At 46.0% G+C, this 17103-nt stretch overlaps 1 protein-coding gene across 1 annotated transcript in view; it reads right to left on the bottom strand.

Moving 5' to 3' along the window:
• Positions 1-17103, bottom strand: part of CAPN13 (calpain 13) — a 50475-nt gene that overhangs the window by 22915 nt on the left and 10457 nt on the right. Inside the window, exons 2-9 of the mRNA XM_054630424.2 lie at positions 15395-15464; positions 13979-14097; positions 10136-10269; positions 8098-8272; positions 6904-6975; positions 5121-5206; positions 3726-3800; positions 1780-1949 (exon numbers count right to left, since the gene is read on the bottom strand). Of these exons, the coding sequence (XP_054486399.2) occupies positions 1780-1949; positions 3726-3800; positions 5121-5206; positions 6904-6975; positions 8098-8272; positions 10136-10269; positions 13979-14097; positions 15395-15464 (901 nt within the window). The remainder of the gene's footprint in view (positions 1-1779; positions 1950-3725; positions 3801-5120; positions 5207-6903; positions 6976-8097; positions 8273-10135; positions 10270-13978; positions 14098-15394; positions 15465-17103) is intronic.

Here is a 17103-nt window from a genome sequence, read left to right as displayed (position 1 = left end):
AACTAATTGCACATTCATCATTTTAGAAATCTCTGGCAAAGTCACTGAAGTCGTGTGGATTTCTCAACCCCTCCCCACTACATCTGCTCCACCTCCATGGCAGCATGGCACACTTTCCCAGCAGCAGAAAAGCAGAAAAGTGCCTCTTAATCAGGCACCTGACCCAGAGGCTGAGCTGAGAAGGACTGTGGCTTTGAGGTGATAAACACATAGAAAAGGACAGAATGGTACAAAGCTACCCTCTTCTTCCCTGCTGCCAGTGTTTGTGATGGACAGACAGAATATTGAGCACCAGAGGGAAGCAGCTGCTTCTTGGCCAAGGCTTTGGTTAACAGGAAGCATTCCTGGCTAGAAAAAAAAGCAATGAACTGCCCTAAGTGGGGAAAAAAGGACTGAGATGGCAGCAGAGTAGAATTTAAGCCAGATCCCTGTGTTGGGTGGCCTTGAAAGTTGCAAATTTGAATGATTGTAGCTGGACAGGGACTGTACTTGAAACACTTGTTGGGAAATACAGCTCCAAGGAAAATGGCTCTGCCTGCACACTCTCAGTTCAGGGCCTCCTCTGGAGCTTGGCAACCCCCATCTTTCCATCATTTTGTAGCCTTTTGCCTACAAGAAGCCCCTGCAGCTCCTTGCTCAGTCCCAGTGAGTGTGGTGTGCAGCAGCACAGGCGTTGTTTTGTTACAACACCTTGGGACCTGGGGATCAGGTTGGGAGCAGGAGCCTGAAATCTGCAAGCCAAAACCTGGTTGCTGCTAAGTCAAGGATTGTCATTTGAGAAAAAAAAAGAAGCCTCTTCACTGATCAGATACTACCATCCTAGATTAAAAACACAAAGCCCAAACACTGATGCAGCTGTAAAAAAAAAAAAAAAAAAAGTGAGATGAGATAAGATAAAAATGTAAAAATATACTGCTATTGATTGGAGCTTACAGTGCCAGAAGAGTTCTTGCACATGCAGTAAAACCACTGGTCTTATCAGCTCAAAAAGACCTTTTTACCTTAAAAAATAGAGCTTTGTAGCACATTTTTTTCATTCCATTGTGGTGGTTTGCACAGGGGTCCCAGGACGAGGGAAGAGATGAGAATCTGAGTCCATGTTTTAGAGGGCTGATTTATAATTTTATGATATATATTATATTAAAACTATACTAAAAGAATAGAAGAAAGGATTTCATCAGAAGGCTTGAAAGGAATAGAAAAGGAATGATAATAAAATCTTGTGAGTGACCAAAGAGTCCAAGACAGCTGGACTGTGATTGGCCAATAATTAGAAACAACCACATGAGACCAATCACAGATCCACCTGTTGCATTCCACAGCAGCAGATAACCATTGTTTACATTTTGTTCCTGAGGCCTCTCGGCTTCTCAGGAGAAAAAACCCTAAAGAAAGGATTTTTTATAAAATGTGTCTGTGACATTCCATATCCATTCCATTTCAGAGTACTTTTTTGCTCTGTGAAATCAACAGCATTTTTGCCAGACCAGACTTTCTGATGAGGTCCCCAGTAACACCTACTTCAACTGGCTGAAAGAAGATATACAAGCTCATTTTGACTCAAGGAGCCCAGGGTTCCTAAATCACAAGTCTCCCATTTTAACTCAGCAGCTGCTGCTGCTTTGTTTCTGCCTGTTTAGCTGATAAGTGCTGTGATGGGAAAAGGCAGGCATTAACACCTGGCAGTCAATCCTTGTGCGATTGGGTGCTCAGAGTGAATGTTTCACACCAGTGGGGAGGAGGAGGCGACAGGCAGTGGGTGCGGTGAGCATTCCTTACCCCGGGAATAGCGGCTCCTCCTGGAGGGAAGGCCCGGGCTCCACAGGTTGGTGTAGCTGTTCAGAGACCACACTGTTGTGCTGCTCTCATCTCCAAAGTCCAGGAATGTTGGGGTGTTGTTACAGATATACAGCCAGGAAAACTGCTCCTGGAAGTCCTTACAGGACATCCTGCAGAGAAGGAGGGAAATGTCATCGTTCAGTTCTGGACAGAGGAACATTGCCAAGAGGTAAAGGAGGGAATCCTGTCCCTCTGCTCAGCCCTGGTGAGGCACATCTGGAGAGCTGTGCCCATCTCTGGGCTCCTCAGTGCAAGAGAGATGTGGAGCTGCTGGAGCAGGTCCAGTGGAGGCTGCAAAGGTGATCAAGGGACTGGAGCTTCTCCCTTCTGAGGAAAGGCTGAGGGAGCTGGGCCTGTTCTGCCTTGAGAGGGAACCTCATCCATGTCAGTATCTGAAGGGAGAGTGTCAGAGGTTGGACCAGGCTCTGTTCAGTGATGCCAAGCAATGGAACAAGAGGGAATGGGCAGAAACTGATGCACAGGGAGTTCCACCTGAATATGAGGACAAATTTCTTTACCATGCAAATGACCACACACTGGAACATTGTGGCCGTGTTCACAGGGGTCTGAGGATGAGGGAAGAGACGAGGATCTGACTCCATGTTTCAGAGGGCTGATTTATTATTTTATGATATATATTATATTAAAACTATACTAAAAGAATAGAAGAAAGGATTTCATCAGAAGACCAGCTAAGAATAGAAAAGGAAAGAATGATAACAAAGGTTTGTGGCTCGGACTCTCTGTCTGAGCCAGCTGGGCTGTGATTGGCCATTAATTGGAAACAACCAACATGGGCCAATAACAGATCCACCTGTTGCATTCCACAGCAGCAGATAATCAATGTTTGCATTTTGTTCCTGAGGCCTCTCAGCTTCTCAGGAGGAGAAATCCTAAGGAAAGGATTTTTCATAAAAGATGTCTGTGACAGAACATGTTGCCCAGAGAGGGTGTGGAGTCTCTCTCACTGGAGTATTCCACAACCATCTTATCACAGTTCTGTGCCACATGCTCTGGGTTGACCCTGCTTCCACCCTCTGTGGTGCCTGACCCACCCTGTGGTTCTGTGAAGTACCAGTTAAGTATCCATATTCACCCCATGTCTGTAAAAAGGGAGATTGCAGAGAGCACTGCAGGCTCCTGCAGCTCTGCTGGCTGCTACCTTGCAGAAGAGCTCAGCTCTCAGTGCATTCTGGGCTGCCCTGACTGCCCCAAATGCCCCAGGGTAAACCACAGGGCACGTTCAGGGGTATCTTGCTGGAGCCCTGCCATCTCCAGCACACCTCTGCCACAGTGCTCTGTCTCATGCTCATGCTTCACTCAAGCCTCACAGGTGTGTTTCAGACCCACCTGCTGCTGCCCTGCTTTCCTCAGAGCCCCTCAGGGCACGTGTGCACTTTCTGAATAATCAGTTTTTCTAAGGGACAGCCCATGCATGGCTGAGCTGTACCTGGGAGCAATCAGAGGCAGTGAAAAAACCACAAGCACCTGCAGAGCAGTTGAGTGCACAAGCTCAGTGACCTGCTTAGCCAGCTGTCCCCTTCAAGCACCTGTCAGTCCAAGGTTCAAAGCACACACTTTATGAGGAGAGGTGGTATGACAAAATGACTGGGTCTCAGAGGGCTGGATTTTCACTTCTCTCCCTTTTATTTTTTTATTTTTTTTTTTTTTTCATCAGCCTGTCATTTAATTTTGGCCAACTCCATTTTTTCAGGTTTTGTCTCCTCTGACACCACAGGGTCAGGACAATCTCCAATTTGCTGTTTGCACACAGCTAACACAGGGTGCCTTGAGCCACCACCAAGAACAGAGAACTGCCCAAATTACTTTTTCTATAATGAAGGCAAATAGAAAACCCTGCAGACAAAGGATCAATAAGGAAATACCAGAATTCTCCATCATCCTTATTTCTGAGGAAGGCTTCTCTGTATTTAGGCTCAACGCGGTCCCATTGAGGAGAGCTGCAAAAAAGAACAAATCAACAAGATGTGAGGCACAGTTTTTCATCGTTGGCCTATTCCTCTAAGCAGCCTGTCAGGCCATGAGGGATCAGGAGGGGTGAACAAACTGTGCATTGGAAACAGGACCAACAAGTGGAACTCTGCGCCTTTGCTGTGCCTGAGCTGCCCAGCCTGGGGTGGGGAATCCTCCCCTCTGTCCTGGTCACCTGTCCCCAGGCTGGAGAGGCACCAGGCCACAGCACTCTGAAGCACTGATATTCCACTGGCATGCAGGGAGCACATTACCCAGTCAGATGTGTTGTTTCCAAGCAGCATGTTTACAATTAAGTGATAATTGTACTTTCTGCAGAGTTTAAGATAAATAAACAGCACGTGAATCAATAATTTATTGATCTGTGCAGCAGCTTACCTGTGAAGGTGCTGCTGACATTTCAATTACACTTAGGATTGTAGTCCACCCTTCCAAAAGGATGGGAGGATGCTGCCTGAGCAGAGAGATGTTATCCCAGCCTCAGACAGGTCCACACAACCCACCAACCCTTCCAGATGCAACACTCCAGCCTGACTTTTCTCAGCAGAGTGCTTGTGTGTGGTCCTAGCAACAGGGAGGGGTGGGACGCTATTAAATAACCCAAGAGTGGCACAAGAACATCTCTCTAATCATGGAAACACTGATGCAATTCCAAAAGGAAAACTGAGATCTATTTATTTACAAAACATTTTTGCAGTCTATATCATTCCTTTCTTTAGGAAAGGGATGTTGGATTATCCACACAGGCAGCAAAGTGGTCCTTGCATCCCCAAAGCTGCATGAAGGATCCAAAAGATTAGCCCAAGCCATTCCCTGGCACTTTGCCTCTGGAATAACCAAGCAGCCCTTCTGTCCCCTTCTGTGTTCAATGCTGCCCTGCTCCATGGACTCATCTGACCATCCTCTTCCCAGAGTCAGCCTCATGGCAGCAGAAGAAAGAGGAGGAAGGTGGAAGTGTGACTCCTGCAGGAGGATTCAATAGAAGCAGCCAGCCAGCATCCAAGGATGTGGTCAGAGCTTACTCCAGGAAATAAGAGCTCTTCCATCCATGACTTCTGTAGAATCTTGCACTGGGTAAAATGCATACACACAGACAAGAAGGGACACCTGAGCCTGGCAAGGCTGCATTAGTTTTCCCTGGATTGGATTTCTGCAGGCAGTTGCTATGCAGATGGAAATAATGCTCATAATTAACTGATTTGGAAATATCTGTTTTGTTAAAATGGGTGCAGGGCAGAGGTTCTTATAAAAGATTGATTCACTATTATATTAAAGTTTTAAGACCCTACTTATCACTCCAGGGCCCCTTCCACTCCCCATGGCCCCAGGGATTCCAGATCCTGATGATATGTTTCCAGCCATTCTTGTAGGGGATCTGTAAAGAGGAAAGAAAAACAAACTCAGCCACAGCTTTTCACAATTCAGTGAAGAAAAGGGTAATAAAATGGAACTTCCTCTACACCTTAGAGACCAGATTTAACCTCTGATCTCATTTTCCCAGCAGTGAAAAATCAGTGCCTTCTGCTACACTGCAAAGGAACGATGTGGGAGAGAAAACTGCGCCCATTTTGCTTTCCTGAGGACAGTGAAAAGCTGACACAGGGAGAAGCAGCAGCATTCCTGTCACACTGCATGAATTCAACAGCCTTGGGAAATTCCAGTGCCTAATTCTGCACATCTGATGCTGTGAGTCAGCAAAGGCAGAGACTTTGAGGAATGAGGTCACCAGACTGCCTGGAGTGAAAGCCAACAGTCAGCACGGAGAATGGAATATTAACAGAATCTGTGGGGCTGTGCTTTGCAGCAGCTGGGGGTTCTGGTGCTCTCCTCCTTTTGCTGCCACTGATTTAAGTCAGAAGCAATTAACTTTTATCAGTGAGTGAAGCCAAAATGGTGGAAGTGGAAAGGAGAAGCAAACCTTTATTTTCTGGCTCTCCTTAGGCACACAGGCAGTGTTGGAAACAATGCCATGGCAGCCTCTTCCCAGGCAAAGGCCCAGCCTCTGATCATTCCCCCTCAGGACAACCCCTTGGATGCCTTGGCACTTCATTAAGTGGGGCAAAGACTGTTTCTCCTCTCTCACGCACCAGGAACAGAGAACTGCTTCTCTTCCAGCAGAACTGGGCACCCTTCTGCCCCTGCCCTGCAAAGAGACAGCTGGGGCCTTCTCTGGAGCTTGGCAATCCCCATCTTTCCATTTTGTAGCCCCTTGCCTCCAAAATCCGGCATGCTGGCTGTGATGATAGCACCAAGCATGCCATGGCACGAGAAAACCAACAGAGAGAGGGGGGATAAGGGAGAAAGTAGCTTAGGGAAAGCAACATCCCCTTTCCAAGCTACTTTAGGTTCCAAGATTCAAAGGTTTTGTAGCTATCTTGCTTGACAGCATAGCTATTGTTTGGTTTCTCTCTTCACTGTTAACTCTCCCTGTGTGCACTACAGCTTACTGGGCTAAGCCATGTTCTGACTTCTGGCTGTAAAAAATCCTTAATTTCTTTTGATCCATGTGATAAATTGGTTCTCAGATCATCAATATTAATATTCAGCCAGGAGCAGTTCTGCATGAGTACAACAGCTTTAAAAGATGGAGAAACGCTGTTCTTGAACCAGCGATTTACTTTTCACACAGTGATTTTTGGCAGCTTGTGATTGAGCTGAACAAATGTAGATTTGCATCATATGACAAATCCCACAATTTCAGCCAGTGCTTCTACTTGCATTTGAAACACAAAAGCACATTTTTAAAGAGTCAGCATGGAACAAAAATCTCCAGAAATGTTGGATTTGACACACTGGTATTGCATTGTATTTGGGACACACTGCTGAAGTGTCCCACAAGAAAAGTAAATTTCAGTTGCATTTTCCATTAGAAAACAACATGGATCCGGATATCCTCCCTCTTTTTGTTGTGCCAGAGTCCTTCCATCTCTTGGAATTTGAGCAATGGGCTTTCAGCAATGCCCCCTGAGCGTGGAGCTAATTCACATCCCTCTTACTGGACCAGCAGCACCACTGCCCTGTGGTGGATCATCAGCACAAGATCTGCAGGCAGGATCAAGTCCCTGACCTTACCTTCACAGCTCCTGTGACGGTGTAGGCATGGCCCTGCACAATCCCATTCCTCAGCTCTATGTTCCTCCTCGACTGCAGAAGGGAGAAAGCACAGCTTTTAGCTCCTGCCACACCACACAGACACAGCCAGCAGCTCCCAGCAGTGCCATTTGCACTAAACAAAGCCTGGGCTCTGACCACAGCAGCTCCTCAGAGATGCTCCTCCAGGAATGTGGCTGCTCCCACTCCACCTGAGCTGAGAGAACAGTCCTTGGCTTGCTTGCAGCAGCCAAGCCTCCTGTCCTGAGGGGGCAGGCACCCCAAGAGCAGTGTCACACACTTCACTGCCACATGCTCTAGGGGAAGCCTTGCAGATATTTCATCAAAGGTACGTGCTGAATATCACAAAGCCCTTTGCAACTGCCCAGCATTAATACCAGTAAGGCTGCAAGCCACAATGAGAGGATTGCATCTGTCACAGGCATCTTTTATGAAAAATCCTTTCCTTAGGATTTCTCCTCCTGAGAAGCTGAGAAGCCTCAGGAACAAAATTTAACCAATGGTTATCTGCTGCTGTGGAATGCAACAGGTGGATCTGGGATTGGCCCATGTTGGTTGTTTCTAATTAATGGCCAATCACAGTCAGCTGGCTCAGACTCTCTGTCCGAGCCACAAACCTTTGTTATCATTCTTTCCTTTTCTATTCTTAGCTAGCCTTCTGATGAAATCTTCTCTTCTATTCTTTTAGTATAGTTTTAATATAATATATATCATAAAATAATAAATCAGCCTTCTGAAGCATGGAGTCAGATCCTCGTCTCTTCCCTCATCCTCAGACCCCCGTGAACACGGTCACATTGCATCCTTTCACAGAAGAGAGAGAGGTGTGTCTTGGCCTTGCCAGAGTTGATCACAAAGTTAGGAGGACAAAATCAGTCCTGCTGGAAGAGGACACCACAGTACTGCAGTGGAATTAGCCAGGAGAGAAGCTGCAGCCCCCTCTGGGACAGAGCAATCCATCCACCTCTGCCCAAATGCCTTTACAGTCCTCACCAAAGAATCATATCTACTTTCTGCTGCCAGGATCCCTTGGGGCACCCATAAACTGTAACTATTTTACAGAGTGCGGATGGGTTTCCTTTTCCCCTGCAAAGAGCAGCCTTTGTGCAAAGCCAGTGACCCAAGAGAGTGGGTGTGACCAGCCCTGTGACTCACCTGGCCTGAGGTGCTGCAGCCCATGAGACACCCAGACGTGTCAGCTGCTCTCAGGATCTCCTCCAGATCAGAAGGTGGCTCCTTCAGTGAAAACTGCACCTGGACTCCACCTGTGAGGTCTACTAAAGCATCTGAGAGGTAGCCTCCATTCAGGTTCTGGTATGAGCCCTGCAGCCTATGGAAAAAATTTAAAATAGATTAAAAAAAAAAAAAGGGGGGGAAAAAAGACAGAGAAGTTAATTAGTCCTTACACTGTTTTCATAAACAATACACAGTGCTTGCTTTAAAAAGGAAGGTGTGCATCGAGGTGGTGAGCACAGGGGAGCCCAGGGTGTGCAGACATTGTGGCCAGGTAATGAAAGGAAACGTGACTGAAATACTTGGCCAGGCACAACACGTGTCCTGTGGAAGGAAGGAGACAAAGGGGGAGCTTTTTCTGTGCCTTCATCCCCATCTGAGGCAGCTGTCCAGAGCCATTCACAGACAGTGGAAAATAATAAGGTGCATCTCAGGCCAACACAGGCATTTTTGGGAGATGAGCTGCATCTCATCTTGAAGCATGCAGTTTCTTTTCTCTGAACAGGAAGGGAGCCAAGGATGACTAGTTCAAATGGATGTTTCAGGTTAAATGGAGCTGAACTGTTAGTTTCTACATCCTACTTATGCAGGACTCTTCACAAAAATGGCCAGTATTCCTTTTGCAAATGAGAAAAAGGAGAAGAGAGGTGAAGGTATTTACCCATGCTTCCAGGGCAAGGCAGAAATGAGTTCTCAGCACTGTTCCCAGTTCACTCTGCTAGAGCACAATAATAGGATAATAATTTAATATTGCCAGCACAGTCCTTGTTGTTTTTATCGTGTGGTTTTTATTGAGACAGCAAATAAGCTGGAACATGCTGTACTTAGAGCAGGTAGAGCATGCTGTTAAACCCCTCCATACACACTGTATTTAATGAATGTAATCAAATGAAGTCTGCAGCTAATTGTATTTTGAAGAGTTGTCCTTGTCCTACACTGATGAAAAGAATTTGTCTTGGGCGTTGGGGAATAACTTCTCCAATGGGAATCTCATAAACAGCATTGCTTGCAACTTTAATTTAATAGAGGTTTGGTATGCATTGTAATTAAAATCTTATGCAGCAAATTGATACTGAATCCTGAGTCAACTTTTCTGAGATATCTCAGGGCAAAATGCATCCCCTTCCTGAGTTGCTCTCATGCTGCTTTAACATTTGCTTATTCTTGACCAAATCTGCCAAAATTATTATCTCTTTTCCTCATCTCCTCTTCACTGCAGTGCAAATGCCACACCAGCCTCAGGTACCAAGTTCCAGCCCTTCATACCACCCCTCACACAGGACTTTTTCTTCAGCATTTTTCATAATGAGAAATGGGCAAGGGACCACAATCCGATCCCTCCTCTCTCCAGAGGATTTTTAAAAATTGTTATCTCTTTATTAGGCATTATTTACCCTGCATACTCTGGGGACCTCAGCTTAGAGTCAGAGCTCTCTGAGAAGTGAGAGCTGATCAGAGAGTCCCAGGAGTGTGTGTGTTGTGCCTGGGCATGCTCTTCAGTCCTGCCTCCTCTCATTGCCTGCTCCAAATACCCACAGGATCTCTGATCAGTGTCTGTAAACACAGGTAATCCAGGCTTGGACTCTGCAGTCCCAAACAGAGGACAACACAGAAAGGAAAACAGAGACAAAGAAGTTTCCCTGAAAGCAGGAGGACACTCCTGGCACTTTTGTGTCACCACTGCCCTGCTCATTTTGCTTCTCAGGCATTAACATCCCAGAGCTGAACTGGGTAGATGTAGGGCTGGCTGCCTTTAGGGCTGGGTAGAGTTAGGTCTAACCCAAGGCCAACACCTCCAGTTTATATTGGCCCAATGTTTGCTGCAGCCAACATAAGCACAGCACCACAGAGGCATCTGTCAGCCTGAACTCCTTCCTGTGTGCTTTGCACAAGGCAGAGGGTGAAACCACCCACAGAAAGCATTCAGCACTGGGTGGAAGAACAGACCAGGTGTATTTACTTGGCATATGCTTTTTCCAGCAAGGATGGCCAGAATTCATTTGAAGTTCGGGGGTGTACAGACAGGTATCTTCCATTTAGGAATGGCAGCCGGTCATCTATCACTACATCCACCCATTCTCCATACTGCCAGAACTGGAAATAAGAAAATAAAAAATATATTTAAAAAAAAAGAGGGAGAAAATAAAATAACGAGCCTCTTTTAAGCACTAATGCCCATGGAAAGAAAAATCCTCCTGAACTAGCACAGGAATTAATCTAAAGCAACATGGATATGTGCGAGTTCTCTCCTGAACTCCTCAGGATAATGGTCCCCATTGTTAAACAAGCCACCAGCTGGCTGGCTTTCCCAGTGGCAGGGAAAGTCCTTGGGGAGTGTAGCTGGTCCTGCAATCAGTGGGAGGAGAGATTCAACACGGGGAGTATGCTGATATTCTTGGGCAATAGCTCAAGGAGATAAAGAATGACCAGCAGGTGGATTCCATGTGCCTCACTCCTCAGCCACACTTGGATTTTCCCCACAGCGCAGCTCTTGGCCAGAGAGGCTTTGTCAAGATCCAGCCTCTAAATTTCCTTTCCTCAGTGTTTCAATTAAGACTCTGACACGCTGTCATGGATGGAGACAGTGCAGTGACTAAAGACTGTTTTGAGGTGTTATCCATCTCCTTGATGGATGAGAAGGACACAGGCAGTCTCTCCAGCATGTGGACAGAGCAGGTGTTTCTCCAGCTGATGAAACTTTTCAAGGGAAAAGACAGGAATAAAGATCTGCGGGGATGAACTAAAGGAGCCATTTCCAGAGTCATTAGCAGATTAATGTAGCTTAGCATGATTCGAAATCATAAGAGGCCAAGCTCTTATTTGCAGTAATGCTAAGGACTCTAGTGGATGCATGCCAGCAATAGATTTAGTCTAGCATGATTTTATTTCAACAGCTCTGGTCAATGAAAAACCCCAAAATGAGCTGTTCTGCTAGAAAAGCACCAGACCAGATCTGCCCAGCAGCAAAGCAGCTTACAGACTGCTCAGCTGAAAGCAGGTCTGATCCTACTCACACTTCTGCCTCACCCAGGCCTCTCCTTTCCTGCACCAGTGGTGGCAGGAGGGTTGGAACCCCTAACTTGGGTTGGAACCTCTGCCTTGAGCTCCAGGAGAGATCTGGGGGTTCTGCTTGATTTTGGCTCGAGGAAAAGCCTCCCACTGGCTGTCCTCTGCCTGAAGGAGAGACAGGCAAAAGAAATGTCCAAAAGGAAATGTCCTTTCAGTCACCTAAGGAGCCCTTCTGCCAACACCTAGGAGCAGGTCTATATGGAGAAGAGGTGTGACATCCAGCCACGCCTCCCCATGTGCAATCACAACAGGTAAATAAGGAGAACATGCAGGACTTGCTGTGGGGATTAATGCAGTCCAAACCCACTGAGGGATGTTTTTCCAAAAGTCAAGTTCCTTGGCCATGGTTTGGTAGGGAGGTCAAGCTTGGAGTCTGAATGCAGCACTGTGTTTTTCTTCAGCTGCTTTGTCCTGACTGTCACAACAGACCTTCAAGTGGTGGTCACATCTGAGCTCACAAGGACAGGAAAAGCCACAGAGGGAAGAAGAAACCTCATGGGAAATCCTAGAGTGCTCCAGAAGTACAAGAGTGGTACAGGAGAAGCCATGCTCCTGCTTTCAGAGGATGTGGCTTGAGTCTGGCTTAATGAAATTTCTTTATATCCCTTTATGGGATTTAAGTACTGCAGCTGTGAATGTGGTAGTAAATAAAACCAAGAATTGCTATTTAGGCAGGATGCAAAGAGGGAAGTTCTTTGCCTCCACGTTTAGAATAAGCCTTTTAAATCAGGACTTTATTTTCCTTAAGAGAAGGAAAAAGAAATGGACAGTCTCAAGATGACAACAACACATCTAGTGTCCTGATGGTCAAAGGGGGAATGCTGTGTTGTTATTTTGCCCCTTTTTTTCCTTCCTGGACAGAGATCTTAGAAAAATCCAGTTCTGAAAATGAGTAAGGAGAAAATCACATGTCTATCAACTATCAACTAACACCAACCTTTTGTATGGTGTTAAAAAGCACTTTTTGGATGTTTCCTGAAACTGAAGTCTTGACCGTTTATGGTCTTTAAAGATTTCATCCGTTTTTTTCCTGAGAGCAGGGACATTAACACCCAGGGCAGATCCCTCCAGCTGTGAGTTGATGTGCTGTGCAATGACCCCCTGTAGTCCCCTGCAGAACACTTCTGGCTTTTCCCAAGCTGAGGTGCTGCTCCTCACTGTCACAAGGAGTGACACACTCTGCCTCACTGGCACCACAGCTTCTGTGGCAGAGAAAGGGATTCCTGTGCCAACATGGGACTAACTTGATCCCCGGGGAAATAACATCACTGTAATTATTCTCAAGATAAAAACATTGCCCATCTTAACCACAGCTGATGAAGTGCTTAACACCCTTGACTCTTGCAGCTGAACAGCTCCTGCTGTACAGGAACACTGGAGCAGCCCCTTGTACTCCTGAGAGGCAAGATGCTCCACTTCCAAAATGGTGGGGAAAAAAAAGTTATAAGCTAAAAATTATTCTATTAGCATATGATATGCCTTGTTTGTGATTCCTCACTGAACTGAGGACTGGTTGCTTAGCCTGTGGATGGCAGTAAAATATCTTTGATGGAATAATTGAAAGGCATTGCAGAGAAGCATTTCCATTCAGAGGAGCTTTCTCAGGGGTTTATTGCTCAAGGAAAGCCAGAAACAGTTGCATTGATTTGCAGATGAGATGACAGGGAAAACATTTTCAAATACTGTAAGGTATTTATACTGCTTAAGATTTAAGGATTGCGCCTAACTAATCTTTTCAAAGCTCCCATGAAAGACAATCTAGCTTGCATCCTTTTAATGTGTTTTAAGCAGACTGGTGTCCCTTCAGCTGGTTTATCTCACACAGTGTGGCAGTGTGTGTGCTGGAAATGGGCCAAGATGGAAACATCTGGTATTCTAAGGAGCAAAGGAACAGAGCAAAATTTAGACTGTCCACAAGATAATCCTCCTGGTGCTGCTCCACAAGAGCCTAGGAGGTCAAAGAAGTCCCACTGCCAGAGCTCTCTGTTTGTTGCTGAACTGCATGAAACAAAAGAGATTTGTGAAGTAAGGGGGATGAGGAATGGCCGAGTTTATCCAGATTTTCTCCACATCCAGTTTAGCTTCTGTAGTTTAATGGTGCTGCAAGCTCTTCTAATCCCACCAGATATTTGTTTGACTCAGACACAAGCAAGCAGAGCCTGCCAGTTGCTACCCGAGTCACCCTCCTGGGAGATTCAGACAATTTCAGGAGTTGGTAGAAAGTGGGATTTACTAAAAAGCCTTGTTCCTCTCTCTGAAACAAATCTCTTTTCAAAATATCAAAAGCCTGTTCCTCTGATCTGTCTCCAAGGATTTGTAATTTCCAGCCGTCTCAACGAGCTAAAAGGGCAAGGAGAAGTGGGGAAACAGAAAATGAGCCCAAATAGATAGTGCAGGTGAGATGACAGCCATAACACACAGCCCAAATCAAAGCAGCCACCAGAATGCCATCTAAAACATATATGTACACAAATCTACCTGAACAGCTGGTACCGCTGCCTTTGCAGTCATAACTTTCAGAAAAGGGCATCAAAATTCCCTGAAGTGCAATTGCACCACCTGGAGCACGAGGAATCATTAAAAAATTCAGGATTTTCTGCAAAGTTCCAAATTGGGAGTCAGCATTGAAGAACCAAAGCATTCAAGGGCGTTGGGATGTGGGGCTGCAGCTTGGAGCCCTTTGCAATCCAACCAGCCAAGCTCAGGTGGTACCAATACCACAGGGAATACATACCCGGAAATGAAAAATCCCAGCATAATCGTCCTGGAATCCTTGGTCCTTGGGCAAAACATTTTCCAAAAATTGTTTTCGCAGCGTCAGGGAGCCCAGGGCAGCCAGCATCCAGCAGTCACCTCAGGGGAGGGAAGAATCCAGTGCATTCAGTCAGTCACTTGCTGTTCTGGATCGCAGCCGACTCTTTAGAAAGGGAGTGGGCTGCAACATCTAAGAACCACTTTGATAAAAGCAACCAACATTCTTCTGTCTCCTTTCCCCCCTCCAAAATGCTGAAGCACTGTCCAGGATTCACCAGCAATGTCCACTGGGAACCCTGCTGTCACCAGCCACCCTTTTCCACTTCCAGGCTGCTCCTATCTTTTGCAGTCATGTTGAGACCTGCAGTACAGGAATATTGTATTCTTTGGGAAATGCCCCAACAATGGCAGGAATGATGCATCTGACTCCATGTTCTCAGAAGGCTAATTTATTACTTTATCATACTACATTATACTTAAAAATACTATACTATACTAAAGAATACAGAAAAGATACTTACTCAATGCTAAAAAGATAATAATGAAAACTTGTGACTCTTTCCAGAGTCCTGACACAGCTTGGCCCTGATTGGCCAAAGAGTGAAAACAACTCATACCAGAATCCAATGAAACAATCACCTGTGGGTAAACAATCTCCAAACATATTCCATACCAGCAAAACACAGGAGAAGCAAATGAGATAAGAATTGTTTTCCTTTTCTCTGAGGCTTCTCAGCTTCCCAGGAGAAAAATCCTGGGCGAAGGGGTTTTTTCAGAGAATGTGAATGCCACACAGAACACTCTTTAGGAAACCTTCAAACTTCTCAGTGGAGTGAGAAATGGGAAGGCATTTCTTACTGCATGGGAGCAGTGCTGCTCCCAGAAGAAAAACATGGTCAAGGAGCACAAGATGGAAGTGGTACAGGATGCAGATACATATTCTGATACTGGGTAATTATGGCAGGGATTGAACAGAAATATCCACACGAAGAAAACACTGGCAGACAAATGAAGACATTAGGATGGAAAGAAAATTCAGCCCTACAGAAGTTGGAGGTGTGCCTGTTTATCTACTCACACTCAACTGTGTTTGACCCTTCTTCCTGAAGCATCTGCCTGATCTCACCTGGATCTCCATTTCTAAGCTTGGCCTTACACAGACAGAAGGCAGATGCCAGACAAAGGTAACAAAGATTTGAGCTGCTGCATTTGGGAATCCTGTTAAATATCTGCTATCAGTTGTCTGTGGACTTGTGCCAGTCTAGATTGACCTGCACTGATTGTTTACTGCAGCTACCATGGTCCACATCTTCCCACTGAGCACTTGGAACATGGCAAAGCAGTCACAGGTTATTGCTTTGTGCAGATCTCCTCCAAATCAAGAATATCACCTTACCTATTTCTCCTTGCATGATGTCAAATCTGCTAACTCCATCCGTGATCAAATGAGGATTTCTCTGAAGTTCCTGGAGGAAAGAAAATGCAAAGAACAGTGTGAGTACCCAGCCTTTGCCAGCAGTGTGTTCCTGCCCTTTGAAGACCTTGCCTACCTTTTCCAGGTCTGAAAACTGCTTTTCTTGAGCCCTGATGTTTTGCTGCCTGCCACCAACAAAATCAGAGGAGATACTCAATCATCTCTTCTTTAACCTGCTCAGATATTCCTAGGGATGGGGGACTTGGGGGTGGGTGCTCCCTGAGTTTTCATTTGGGTTTCTCTAATGCTACTGACACCTTTCAGAGAGAGCTCTGAGCTTGGCAGTGAGATCATGCAGTTTCCTGGGGCACAGCAGGGCACAGACACACAGGTCTCCAAGCAAAGTGGAACAGGGTCTATACTTCAGCTCAGCAGTGGGTCTGGGAGCATTTTACACTCTAAGCCTTTTGTGTTTCCATTCAGGTCTAATACAGGTCAGCCTGGGCTGCTTTTCTTCACTCTGGTGAGGGAGATATAGAAAGAGAGCTTAATCTCTGTCTGCAAAATCCCATAGGCCTGGCTGACATTTTTGATTCAGGGAGAATTTTCCTTGAGAGTCTTGCTTGGGCAGTGAAGGGGGAAGCACTTCACGGCTTGGCTTTGTACACAGAAATGTGAACCATTCTCCCAGCTGTGTCTGCTGTTGGCCTGGGATATCTGAGTGCTCAGGAAGGAGCAGCCTCACCATCCCCCATGAAGAACCCTTGGCACTCTCCACCGTGGTAAGGCTCTGTTTTGAAAGAGCAATCAGCCTGAAATAGGCAAGTCATCACACATGTAAGAAAACAAAGAGATAAAAGGAAGGAAAAAAAGTTCTGGTAAAAAAAAAAAAAAAAACAAAAAAAAACCCAGCAGCCCTTCCCTGAACAGGCCCTGGCATTCCTTCTTCCCAGCTGGTCTGACATGCTGCACAAAAATAAGACCAGCTCACAATGTGACTCATGACTTACACAGTTGTGTGAGCTCAGCATTAGGAAATGCTGTCAGCTTTCTGAAATGGCTCCACAGTGATCAAACCCCTCTAAAACGTTTCCCTGTCAGGAAAAGATGCAATGCAATGTCACTGCTCCAGGCTGGTGGGCACATCACGCTCCCAGAGCACTGCTGACGTGGGGGAAAGCAGCCTCAGCAGGCAAATTCCTGGAGACATGCTTTCCTACAGCCATTCCCAGCTATCCCAGGACTTTGGGGATTTGCAGCAAGAGATTTACCCATGGCATGGGAGCAGGCCTAAGACATGTGGCCACCAACAGCAGTTGTTGCTCATTGTATAAGGAAGAAGAAGCATTGAGCCCTTCTCCCTTCTGCTCTGCATCCATCCCAGTCTTATCTTCTCCCTACCTCGATTTCCCACCTGGGTGAACTCAGAACTTTCCACAAGCAGGAAAGTTTAAACTGCATGGCAAGGCTTTGAACTTGCCCGTGCTTTTGTGTGTAATGACTTGCTAGTAGTCATTCCAGAAAACCAACAGCATAAAAGAATGGCTCTTTTTGTTTCCCCCATCATTTCTGAGGGCTTTGAAGTCTGAATTGCCAGAAGCAGGGTGGCTGGGCTACAGTGCACAGCTGCCACAGGGGTAAGCACCATCCAGGAGCATGAGCCTGAAACTAATGGGAAGGCAGCTGTGTCT

Source organism: Agelaius phoeniceus, chromosome 3 (genome assembly GCF_051311805.1).
Source record: "Agelaius phoeniceus isolate bAgePho1 chromosome 3, bAgePho1.hap1, whole genome shotgun sequence".
Lineage (NCBI taxonomy): Eukaryota > Metazoa > Chordata > Aves > Passeriformes > Icteridae > Agelaius > Agelaius phoeniceus.
This window is presented reverse-complemented; position numbering and strand designations above follow the sequence as displayed.